We start from the raw sequence: 12,350 nt of genomic DNA, 5'->3' as shown, positions 1-12,350 counted from the left end.
GGGGACTCCTAGAGACCACCGATGAGCGGTTACCGGTGGCGCGGGAGAGGAAGGAGAAGTGACTGCTGCTGGGCACAGGGCTGCTTTTTGGGGTGATGAAAGGTGTTTTCAACTCAGGTAGTGGCGATTGTTGCTTAACCCTGTGAATTATACTAAAAACCACTGCATTGTGTATTTAGAAAATAAATTCTCTGGTATGTCCGTAAAGCTGTTATTTAAAAAATGGTCATTTGTAATTGATTTTGATGACAGCACTAACTTTGAATCCCAGTTAAACAAATCTATCTCACCCCCCAAAAGTATTCCATTCTTCTCATTAGATCAGCAGACCAGTATTAAATGTTGAATTAGGGAGCTCCCGTAGTGACTCAGGTTAAGAACCCAACACAGTGTCTGTGAGGATGTGGGTTCAGTCCCTGGCCTCATTTGGATTAAGGATCCAGCTTTGCCACAAGCTGTGACTTAGGTCACAGATGCTTCTTGGATCCAGTGTGGCTGTGGCTGTGGCATAGGCTGGCAGCTGCAGCTCCAATTCGACTCCTAGCCTGGGAACTTCCATATACTGCAGGTGCAACCATGCAAAGAAAAAATTTTTTGAATTGTATTTTGGATTCTAGCAACAAGTAATTGTGAAAATGTATTCTCTCTCGTACACATACCTACTTTATACCCTTAGCCTGTCCTCGTGGCCTGCGGAGGACAAGTTAATGTATTTACTACCTGGCCCTTATGGGCAAAGTTTGCTGTTCTTGCTTCTGCACATTGCTTCTTCCACCTAGTATTCCTGCCTCCCCCTAGCCCAAAGTTCTTTTCACTCCTTAAGACTCCACTTCAGGAGTTCCTGCTGTGGTGCAGTGGGCTAAGAATCCCACTGCAGTGGCCCAGGTCGCTGTGGAGGCGCAGGTTCGATCCCTGGCCCGGGGCCGCGAGTGAAAGGATCCTGCATTGCTGCAGCTGTGGCATAAGCTGCGGCTGCAGCTCAGATTCAGTCCCTGGTCCAGCAACCTCCATATGCCACAGGTGCAGCTGTTAAAAAAAAGAGAGAGATTCCACTTCAGTGACCCTTCCTTCTGTAGGAAACTTTTGCCGACCAACCAGGTCAGGAAAAGAATGTGCCTTTTTTGTTTCCAAAGTGCTTTCTGCAGGCTTTTATAATCACAGTGACCGTGCCACAGTCGTCAGTTTACAGGTCTTTAGTCCACACTGCACTGTGCACCTCTGGCTGGCAGGGGCTGTGTTGTGTCATTCTAGTGCCACAAAGAAGACACTTAATTGGTTGCTGGATGCGTGAGTCTGTGTCCCTGTTTAAACACAGGGATGCTCCAGGTACCCGGAGAGAGCGCCAGACGCCTGTTCCAGAGGAAGAGCTGCAGGGACTCTTCTCATTTCTCTATTCGTCATAAGCTTTCCATTAAAAAAAACAAAAACCTTTGACTGTTGAAGGACTCTGACCTAGTTATGCAAGAAAAATTACAGTATCGCTGTGCCTGCTCTTCAAGAGACAAGGTCCTTTGGTGGCTTCTTAGTACATTTCTCTCAGACATTTTCATGCACGTTAATAGGTGCGTATGTGTGTTTTAGCCAAAAATAAGGTCATACTGTTGCGTAAACTACTTTTCACATAAACACACGCATGTATGGTGAATAGGTTTCCGTGTCAGTAAGTGTACTTCGTAATCTCTTTAATGGCTGGATGACCCACTGCCCGGATGAATTACAGCTTAGTTGACCTACTCTTCCTCGACATTTGGAGCGTCTCTGCAGGTTCGCTGCTGGTGAGAGCGATGCGGTCAACTTTGCCACAGCGAAACCCGCGCACACATGGGACTTTCTCCTTGGGGTAAAGTCCCAGATGTAGACTTACTGATCATCAGGACACCTACCTGTGTAGGATGTTTGTTACGTATCGTCAGACTGCCCTCCAGAAGGACTGAGCGCGTCGGAAATGTGAGAGCACTGCTGTCGGTGTGGTGACACTTTATCTGGGCCGCTGCTGAGCTGCAGTGGAGCTGCGGTCGAGAGACGCGTTCATGACGCTCAGGAGGCAGACACAGCCAGGCTCCGCGGCGCAAGCAGAAGGAAGTCACACGGGGGTTCCCTGTCGTCTTTAGTTTGTGTGCCCTGATCGATCGCGGGAAATTACCGCGTTTTCCTCTGCCTTCCGAAGGGTGGACTCCCCGTTGTTAGGGTTGTGGTCCTGTTCCTGTGAAAGGACAAGACTTGCCATTGACAGGAAGTGCCGGGTTCAGCTGCCGTCCGGCCAAACCCGTTAGAGAAGTGGAAATGTGCCGGTGGTTCTCAGGGGCCCGCTGAGCACATTTCCCCTTGGAAAACGGGGTTGACACCACTCAGCCAGAAAGTGTGTTTTTCAGGTTCATGACGTCTGCACATGTGCCCAGGAAATTAAGTAGAGAGTGTGTTAGTTTTTTTTTTTTTTTTTTTTTTTTTTTTTGTCTTTTTGCTATTTCTTTGGGCCGCTTCCACGGCACATGGAGGTTCCCAGGCTAGGGGTCCAATCGGAGGTGTAGCCACCGGCCTACGCCAGAGCCACAGCAACTCGGGATCCGAGCCGCGTCTGCAACCTACACCACAGCTCACGGCAACGCCGGATCATTAACCCACTGAGCAAGGGCAGGGACCGAACCCGCAACCTCATGGTTCCTAGTCGGATTCGTTAACCACTGCGCCAGGACGGGAACTCCCGAGAGTGTGTTAGTTATGACGAGTGTGGAGGGAGAGGTCCTCCCACCCTTACATGGCAGCAGGCAAGTAATTTTTATGTATTTGATCAGAGTAAAAATTGTTACACAGTTGATGGTATATGACTTGATCCTAAAAGGTTTTCAGAATGATTATTGTGCTTTTGCTTCTTTATCCCATCTTATTCATTTATTCATACCTATTTCCAGAGGACCCACTATAGGCCACACAGTCCTTTAAGTAATTTTCTTAATTTTTCCTTTGTCTTTCTATTCTTTTTTTTTTTTTCCCCTTGTCTGTCCACTGGTTTTAATTTTATTTGTGTGTGTGTGTGTGTGTGTTTGCCTTTTTCTAGAGCCACACTCGTGGCATATGGAGGTTCCCAGGCTAGGGGTCCAATCGAGCTGTAGCTGCCGGCCTACACCACAGCCCGGCAACGCGGGATCCGAGCCGCATCTGCGACCTACACCACAGCTCACAGCAACGCCGGATCCTTAACCCACTGAGCGAGGCCAGGGATCGACCCTGCAACCTCATGGTTCCTAGTCGGATTCATTAACCACTGCGCCATGACGGGAACTCCTGTCCACTGGTTTTAATCATAATTAACCAAATGAAAGGCTTTTCAAAAGGCAAAGTGAAGTTGTAAAACAATTAAAAACACTCAAGTCCCAGTCTGGGAAAGTAGAGTAAACCTATATTTTGGAATCGTGTGCAGCCAAAGGATGCGTGGTGACGTGGGGTAATGTCTGTAATAGGTTAAGTCCAAAATGGTACAAATAGTGTGAACTCAACTATGTGTTTTTTCAAAGCGCATGTGAAAGACCAAATGAAATAGACCAAACTGTTCTCATTTTCGCTGGGTGGTTGGATTGTGGATGCTTTGCTTTCTTCCTGCTTTTCACATTTTCCTCAGTTTTTATAGTCAAGGGGAAAATGAGCTTAAAATACAAACAAAATGTATGTTGTTTTTATTTATTTATTTATTTATTTATTTTTTATGTGCTTGTTGGCCATCTATGTATCTTCTTTTTGTCTTTTTGTTATTTCTTTGGGCCGCTTCCGCGGCATATGGAGGTTCCCAGGCTAGGGGTCGAATCGGAGCTGCGGCCACCGGCCTACGCCAGAGCCACAGCAACGCGGGATCCGAGCCGCGTCTGCAACCTACACCACAGCTCACGGCAACGCCGGATCGTTAACCCACTGAGCGAGGGCAGGGACCGAACCCGCAACCTCATGGTTCCTAGTCGGATTCGTTAACCACTGCACCACAACGGGAACTCCTATATGTTGTTTTTAGACTTCAGGATGTACAAATGGGAGTGAACCATTCAGCTGTTAAATGTTAAAATCTGGTAGTAACATGGGCATTCACGACTGATGGGTGGGAAGTATGGAGGAGAGGACGTGCAGCTGTACAGTTTAGAAGTTACTGAAACTTCAGTGATACCACTTGGGATTTACATATAAATGCGTTTATTAGCATTTATCATAAACGTAAATTGGTCAGACTCGTTGAGATCACAAATCATAATCTAATAATAATTCAGCAGTCGATGTCAAACCAGTGGATTATCCTGAAGTGCTGTGATGGACGTGGTCGGTGGCCTCTTAATCAAAATAGCATGTACTGTTTGGTGAATGAGTATTTGGTAGGGACGAGGGTCGGAGAACGTGGTAAATAGTGAGTTTGCAGCTGTGGTGTAGTGTTGGTCACTGAGACTGGTTCCATCTTCTTGCAGGAGAATGACATCTTCCTGGGCTGGGAAAAAGGAGCGTGTAAGAAGTGGGGAAAGAGTAAGAGAAAGTGCTCAGATCTGACTCTAGAAGAAATGAAAAAACAGGCTGCTGTGCAGTGTCTTCGATCTGCTTCTGATGAAGTAAGTTTACATTTGATTTCTAATACTTAGCAGAGGAAAAAAGGAGGTGCTTTTTAAAAGTTTACAAACATCACATCTCGATGAAAAAACTTAGAAAAACAAACGACTCATGATCTTACCACCGTTGTATTATCACTTTTTACTTCATGGCATTTGTCTGTATATATTGAGTTTACATAATATATTCTTTTTGCATACTATTATAATTAGAGGATGCATGAAATTATGTATATCTGTATTCCCCATTTAATACATATTTCATTTTGTTATTACATTATATTTATTCTTTTTAGTGGTTGTTACATTTCATCAAATAATACTCCAAACAGACACCTCGTATTCTCTTTATTACTGGGTATTTCACTTGCTCTTCATTTTTTTGTTATGCTATCTAGAATACTTTCATGGGTGGCTTTTTCCATGGTCTGTATTATCTCTTTTGGATACATTCCTAGAGGTGGGATAGTGGTTCTAACGTTTGAGAACACTGTATTTGCTTGAGTCATGATTTTTTGTTTTTTTAAGGAAATATTATAAGCTTGTGTTATTGAACTTTTGACACTTGGTATGAAAGGATTCTCCTGTCCTTCAGCATCCTAAAGTAACAAGGTAGTTTTAGAAGATAATCACCTAAAGTAACACTATGAATTTTTCTTTATTACTCACTATAAATAAAGTCTCTGAGGTCATACGACTCAGAACGTCATTTTGCTTTTACCATGCGGTTTAAAGGAGAGTGTGCTTCGAGTGCTTTAGTAACGCAAGGTTAAACGAGACGATTCTTCCAAGTGACCTGGAGAGGGTCTGGCCTCCGGAAACGTCCTTCCTAAACCGAGCTGTCTTAAGGGGCTGATGTTGGGGTGGCTGCCTTCGCTCCGTTTGATAGTCTGCAGAAGTTGGCCTTGTCGGCCCACCCCTTCCACGCATGCCTTTCAAAGCTCGTTCGGTGCTGCCCAGCCGTGTGCCCGATCCTGCTCAGAGCTGTCTGGGGAGCCCGGTGCCCTGGTGCCTTGGCCAGGCCTCAACTCCCTGAGTGCAGCTGTGCATTTCTCGCTTCCCTTCACGACTGTGCTCCTTGGGGGCCAGAACTCTGCTCACCTCATCTTCGCATCACCTCGTGCTGAGCAGAACGAGTGCTAAGGTACCCGTGTGGAAGGTACTGAGTTTCTCTTGAATGGAGTTGAACCTGTTTCCAAAGAGTCTCCCCTTTCATCCTGTCCTTCTTTTTGCTCTTCCCACTCTTCCCCCGCCCCGTAGTTTTTTTAACTTCTGATTTCTTGAAGCAGTTGCCTCTTAGACTGTGGTATAGGAATTTGAAAGTAACTTGGGTGTCTTTTTTTTTTTTTAAATCAAAGGGTAGGAACGTAATTAACCTAGTGTAAGAAAAAATGGAAATATACATAAAGGAGACAGTAACACCTCACAAAACCCAGTGCTGAAAATACAGCAGCCTTGAGAGCTGCTGAAACTGGGACCTAAATGAGTGGCAGCCACAGGCATGTTCCCTAAGGACCCACTCGCTCATTTGTTTCTCCCTGTGCTTCTGGGTCCTTCCTGCTCTTCCTGAAGTCTGGCTTTCTCTGCCTCAGCACACGCGGTGAAAAAATGGTCATTCTAGCCCCAGCCCAGCCTGACCGCTAAAGTCTGGTACCCCAGTGCCCTTCATTTAGAAGGAGAATCTGATTGGCTCGGCGTGGGCCAGGTGTCCACTCCTGGCGAGGGGACAGGGCTGCCCCGAGGTCCACTGCTTCAGCAGGCAGTGCTCAGAGGAAAGTGGGTGGTTGGACAGTTACCCAAAAGGTGTTTTCTCTGTGGCACTGAAGAGGGTAAGGTAGAGGAATTTGGAGCTTTTAGGAAATTTAAAATGCAGACGGTTTGCAAAAGTGAGAGGTTAGTTTAGGTAACTTCTTTGAGCAAAGTCCAAAGAAGCTGCTGCTGAGTCATGGTTGGGAGGAAAATTTGAGTAGGGAGTTTAAATCTGGGAAAGGATCTTATTTCTGCTTTGGACCAAGGTTGCTGAGCAGCGACTCTCAAGGTGAAGTGGCCTGCGCACCCAGGACCGCTGACGTCAGCTGTGGGAGAGTGGGGCGCAGAGGCCCCTTGCTGTGGTGCCGGGCAGGACCCCGCTCCTCCTGCAGCCCGGGCGGCATGCGTGGGCTTCGGCCTGGCGGAGCACAGTGTGCCCACAAGACCCTGGTGTCAGGTGGAGGCCGTGCAGGGGGAGGGGGCTTGCGGGGATCCTTGATTCTTCAGGCGGCTGCTTTGGAGAAGCCTGCTTTCCTTTGCCTGCTGGCAAAGGCAGGATCTTTATTTTCAGACCTAGTGAAGCACCTTTGTCCTACCTTTCTCTTTCCTTTTTACTTGATAAAAATGACTGCATTGCTTTTTCCTAATAATGGGTATTTTTTAGTCTTATCACATTAAACTTGGCCCAGGAAGTGAATGTGCCCAAGACGCAGCAGGAGCTCAGCTGAGTGCCTGGGGACTGGATGACAAGGACATAGGAAGTCCTCAAGCCCCAGAGCTGTGCTGCTGTGCGTGTCTCAGCACGGGCCCTAGGCTGTTTGCCTGGCTCTTGGAGAGCCAGTGGAAAGACATTGGAAAGAACCCTCTTTAATCATGGCCTGCAACAATAGAAAGGGATCACTGGCCATTTATGAACCGTAGGCGATTTTGTGTCCCCTGGTTTTTGTTTCTAGAATCTGGTGGCTTCAGTGAAAAGAAAGGAGCAAAGAGGGCCCTACCCAGGAAATTATAATGCAAGGTTGTATTTTATCTTGTGTTTTGGCCACAGTGGGGTACTGTTTGCGTGTGGGGTGCTGTTCGTCCCCTGATCCTGAAGGTTGACGTTGGCCTTCTGTGCTTTGCTTTCCCACTCCCTTCTGACGCCAACTCAGAGCCCTTCTTGGCGCAGCTCTGTGTAGTCATTAGGAACGGATCAGGATCAAAAGCTCCTAACAAGTTGAGAGTCTAATTAGTGGAAATATTAATGACGTAATCACAAGACGGTAACATAAGCGATGCTGCCACTGTATTCGGTAGGTGAGGGCATGTCCTGCCTTACGTGTGGAATGTGTTCTTTCCTTGTGGTTTTTGTGTGTGCACATGTCACTGTTACAGCTGCAGTGTTAGCTTTTTCTTTTCTTTCCTTTTTTTTTTTTCCTTTTAAGGCCGCACCAATGGCATATGGAGGTTCCCAGGCCAGGGGTCCAATTGGAGCTACAGCTGCTGGCCTGCACCACAGCCACCGGCCTACGCCACAGCCACAGCAATGCGGGATCCAACCCACGTCTGTGACCTACACCACAGCTCATGGCAAGGCCAGGTCCTTAACCTACTGAGTGAGGCCAGGGATCAAACTCGAGTCCTCATGGATTCTGGTTGGGTTGTTACCCGCTGAGCCTCGACAGGAACTCCTGCTGTTAGCTTTTTCTAAAGCAGCCACAGGCACCAGGCGCGTCGCTGTGCTGTGGTCTGAGTAGGGTGGCGGGCCCTCCTGACTCCGCTTGCACACACCCCTGTGGTGTGACGCTCGGCCTCCACTTGATCCTTACGCCATGTTGTGTGCACGTTACTCTCACCTGCCCAGCTCAGTATTTTATCTGAGAAATGTCGCCAAAACCGTGTGGAAAACTCAGTTGTGTCAAAACTTAATGTTCTACATTGACTCTAATTTGGCAGCACCTGGAAAGGTCTGTGTGTAGCTAATTATTTCTCTGGGGGACTGTGACCTTGGATGGGCTTTGTCGTCTGGTATGTCCCAGCTGATGCTCTTCGTTTACACGTGCAGAGAACATGCAGTTCTCTGGGTGCTCATTCCTGTAACTTTTCACGTTTGCTTGGGGTGCGGATAGCAGTGGGGCCCGCAAAGCAGAGCAGTGCCCTGCACGGTGACGGGCGCTCTCACCCGCTCCGGGTGGGCATCATTTTGTAGGTCCATGATGTTCTCAGTGGCCGTGGCACATGCCTAATACTGTTAAATATCAAACCTCCCTTTTTCCCCATTAAAAAGAGCAAGCGGAAAGTTAAACTGTGCCAGCTATTGTTTTTTGATTCCTTGGGTTTACTTGGTTCTGTTTTCTCTACTCTCAAAGTTAGAGCTTTTCATATAGTTTTTTGTTTTGTTTTGTCCTGATTTTTTTTCCTTTTAACGACCATACTCGAGAAGTTCCTGGGCCAGGGATCAAATCCGAGCCACAGCTACAACCTGTGGCCTAGCTGTGGCAGCGCCGGATCCTTATCTCACTGTGCCAAAGCAGGAACTTCTTTGTTTTTCATAATGTTACATTTCTGTTTTCTTTTCATTGAGCTACTTAAAACTGAATCGAAGCTAATATTTCATCTCCATTTCGGGAATGGTTAGAATCTTAGAAACTCAACAAGGCCTTTTTTGGGGAATGGGTAAAGTTCGGGTGCAATGATTACTTATTTCATTTAAGTTAGTTTTGAAAGTCAGAGTGCTGCTCCTTGCCCCAGGTAACTTGATTCCATCTGTGGTTGAAGAGCCTTACAGAGCAGTTATGTCCTAGGTGCAGTGGAGTCTTAGTACAACTGCTTACACTCTCACATGCAGCTCAGTTCACCAATAAAGTTATTTTTGCCAGTAAAAGTACATAGTTCATTGTAGTATTGTGCATGTGTATTGTTTATCTTTTTTTTAATTTTTATTTTTTTGCCATTTCTTGGGCCACTCCTGCAGCATATGGAGGTTCCCAGGCTAGGGGTCGAATCGGAGCTGTAGCCACCGGCCTACGCCAGAGCCACAGCAACGCGGGATCCGAGCCACGTCTGCAACCTACACCACAGCTCACGGCAACACCGGATCCTTAACCCACTGAGCGAGGCCAGGGATCGAATCCGAAACCTCATGGTTCCTAGTCGGATTCGTTAACCACTGCGCCACGATGGGAACGCCACATGTGTATTGTTTATATCCTCTTCAGGGTTATATATACAAAAACCATGTAGAGTAGTTTATGGCAGTTTACTTTCAAAGTTAATTTTGACTATATATGTTGTTTCTTTGCATGCTAATGTTTTAGCCTGATTCATTCTGGGTGATAATTAGAGCATGATAGGTAATATTTATTGAGCACTTAAATGTATGCAGTAGCTGTCCGGGTGTCCTGTGTACCTCCTCAGAGGTACTGTGCTCCCGCTATAGGCCAGACCCCCAGGAAGCCAGTGGTGGTTAAGGCTGAGGAGGCTCTGATGGCTGTGACAGCCAGCGCTGCTGAGGAAGCTTAGGCCTTAGCTCTTGGGGCATGGCTGAAGCTGAAGCCGGGGCATTGGAGGAAGCCTGCAGGCTTATGAGGACGTTGGCTTTTCCTCTGAGGAGTTGGAGAGTTTGGAGCAGAGGGGTATTGATGTAACTTGACTTAAATGCTGGCAGGGTGCTCTGGCTGCTGCCTTGAGACTGGAGGGTGCTGTGGGCCGATGGGGGGCAGAGCCCGACTTACTGCGGGGTGAGCGCTGTCGCAGTAGCCCCGGAGGCCCATGGGGATGAGACCTGGTTCGGCTCCGTAGAGTTTGAAGGTGGAGCGCATGGGTTGGATGGGGTAGCGGAACAGCACGGAGTCAAGGAAGGTGGCCAAGGCTTGGGGGCCGAGCAGCTGCAAGAGTGGAATTTTCATTTACTGAGAAAAAGGAAATTCGGGAAGGAACTCGAGTTTGTGGATGGGTGTGTGCGAATTACGATTTGGATGTGAGGTGCCTGTGAGCGCTCAGTGGAGATTTTGAAAACGCGGTTGGCTGTGCGGGTCTGGGGTTGCCGGGCTGGGTGCTCAGGGGAGGAGCTTGAAAGAAAGACTGCTTGTTTGGCCAGACCTCTCCACGTGTCTCCGGGGGCGAGGGGGAAGCTCAGGGAGTAGGGGGGCTGGAGGAAGCGCAGGTCTGTCTCTGCCCTCGCTGATGGTCCCCGTGGTGCCAAGTCCTCTCTCTTGGTAAAAACAGTAGAAACTTGGGTTTTAATAGGAAATCTCCTGAGCTGTCAAGTGCCGAAAGTGAGGCTATGAAAAAGGAAACAAATGGGAGGGCTGCTGGAAAGATCGAGGGTGGGGGGAGCAAAGGGGTATAAGGCGAGGCGCCCGTGGGGTGGGGTGCCCCGGGACAGACTGGGGGCGAGGCGCGAGGGCGACACCGCCAAGGCGGAGAGGCCGGAGCGGGAGCACCTGTGCTTGGGGCTTGAGAAGCCCCTCATCATGAAAACAGCTCAAGCCTCCAGGTGCCCTTTCCTGATGACGCCCCTCCGTCTGTCTCGAGGTCACACTTCTCTGAAGCTGGTGCCTCTCTCTCCCGTGCGTGGCTTTATGCCTTTCCTGAGTCTTGTTCCAGGGATACACGGGTGTGTGGAGGCTTTGTATGCTGGCTTTATATGATTGGTGTCAGGCCAAGTATTTTTAAAGGCTTTTCTGTATCAATAGTATCCACTTACACTGCTAAATAGTTGTCCACAGTACCACTATAAAGCTTTTTACTCTCCTGGTAATGGACCTTTCAGTTGTTTCCCAGTTTTTTTGTTTGTCTTTTGAGGGCCGCACCCGTGGCATATGGAGGCTCCTAGGCGAGGGGTTGAATCAGAGCTGCAGCTGCCCGCCTACACCACAGCCACAGCAACACCAGGTCCAAGCTGCATCTGCGACCTACACCACAGCTCATGGCAACACCAGATCCTTGACCCACTGAGCGAGGTCAGGGATCAAACCTGCGTCCTCATGGATGCTAGTCAGATTGATTTCAGCTGAGTCATGACAGGAACTCCTGTTTCCCAGTTGGGATGGTTATAAAGAACCAGCAGGAGAGGTCCTCGTGCGCCTCTCCTTGTGCACAGGTGCAGTGCTTTTTCTCAAGTCTGTACTCAGGCGTCAGGCTGCTGCAGTAAAGCCAGGTGTTTTTTCTCACCATTTTAGCATCACAGACTTGAGTATCTGATGAAAGCTATGGACCTAACCAGTATAAGCTTTTCTCGTACACCCATTAGTGGCCTCCTTAAGAGTTAACCGCTCTAAGTTCTGCTCTGAGGAACTTGACTGTTCTTATTAATGGAAGGGTGGTGTGGCGAAGAATATATCCAGATCTTCAGCCCAGAACCGTCTGAGCCCTGGGCCTGGATCTCCCTGGTTTAGTTGTCCCAGGAGGAATGTAGATTTCTGTCAGGAAAAGAAACTACCGCCTCCAAATCAAAGTTAGAAATAGGACATTTTCCTTGCATGTATTAAAAAATATGGTCTGCCCGAGCCAGCAAGATGCTACGATAAACTGGGAAAGTTGAAGGACTTGAAAATTCAAGTTGAGGAGTTCTCTTCATGGCGCAGCGGAAACAAATCAGACCAGGAACCATGAGGTTTCGGGTTCGATCCCTGGCCTCGCTCAGTGGGTTAAGGATCTGGCGTTGCCGTGAGCTGTGGTGTAGGTCGCAGACGTGGCTTGGATCTGGCGTTGCTGTGGCTCTGGCGTAGGCTGGCGGCTACAGCTCCAATTAGACCCCTTGCCTGGGAACCTCCATGTGCCGTGGGAGCAGCCCTAGAAAAGGCAAAAAGACCAAAAAAAAAAAAAAAAGAAAAGAAAGCTGAGAAAGTCTACCAGGAATTAGAACCAAAAAATAAAGACATGGTAAATAGAGAAAAAAAATTAGAGGACCAAGACAAGAAGTCCAAAACCCAGCTATTAGGGAGTGTCGGTGGTATTCTCACCATTTTCCTGGGTGAAAAGCAAGGCCTCAGTCGTAAGTGACTTATGGGTGGTCACATGGCTAACCTGTGATGAAGTTCA

General features: G+C 48.0%; 1 protein-coding gene and 1 long non-coding RNA gene across 8 annotated transcripts in view; one reads left to right on the top strand and one right to left on the bottom strand.

Annotated features, from left to right (window-relative positions):
- KIAA0232 (KIAA0232 ortholog) overlaps positions 1–12,350 on the top strand; it is an 88,353-nt gene that overhangs the window by 50,329 nt on the left and 25,674 nt on the right. For all 7 annotated transcript variants that reach the window (XR_014812089.1, XR_014812090.1, XM_084971424.1 and 4 more), the window contains exon 4: positions 4,443–4,580. Coding sequence is in view for 5 of the 7 variants with exons in the window: in XM_084971424.1 (XP_084827550.1) it covers positions 4,443–4,580 (138 nt within the window). In the remaining 2 variants the exon portion in view is untranslated. The remainder of the gene's footprint in view (positions 1–4,442; positions 4,581–12,350) is intronic.
- LOC146400292 (uncharacterized) lies at positions 2,424–12,185 on the bottom strand. The gene is made up of 3 exons (XR_014812132.1): positions 12,079–12,185; positions 3,965–9,270; positions 2,424–2,681 (listed from the first exon to the last, which is right to left on the bottom strand). It is a non-coding gene; the product is annotated as an uncharacterized LOC146400292 (long non-coding RNA).

The sequence above is a fragment of the Sus scrofa genome, chromosome 8 (genome assembly GCF_054392235.1).
Source record: "Sus scrofa isolate SSC_HxYL_T2T_F1_AM1 chromosome 8, Sscrofa_HxYL_maternal_Yorkshire_Landrace_v2.0, whole genome shotgun sequence".
NCBI lineage: Eukaryota > Metazoa > Chordata > Mammalia > Artiodactyla > Suidae > Sus > Sus scrofa.
This window is presented reverse-complemented; position numbering and strand designations above follow the sequence as displayed.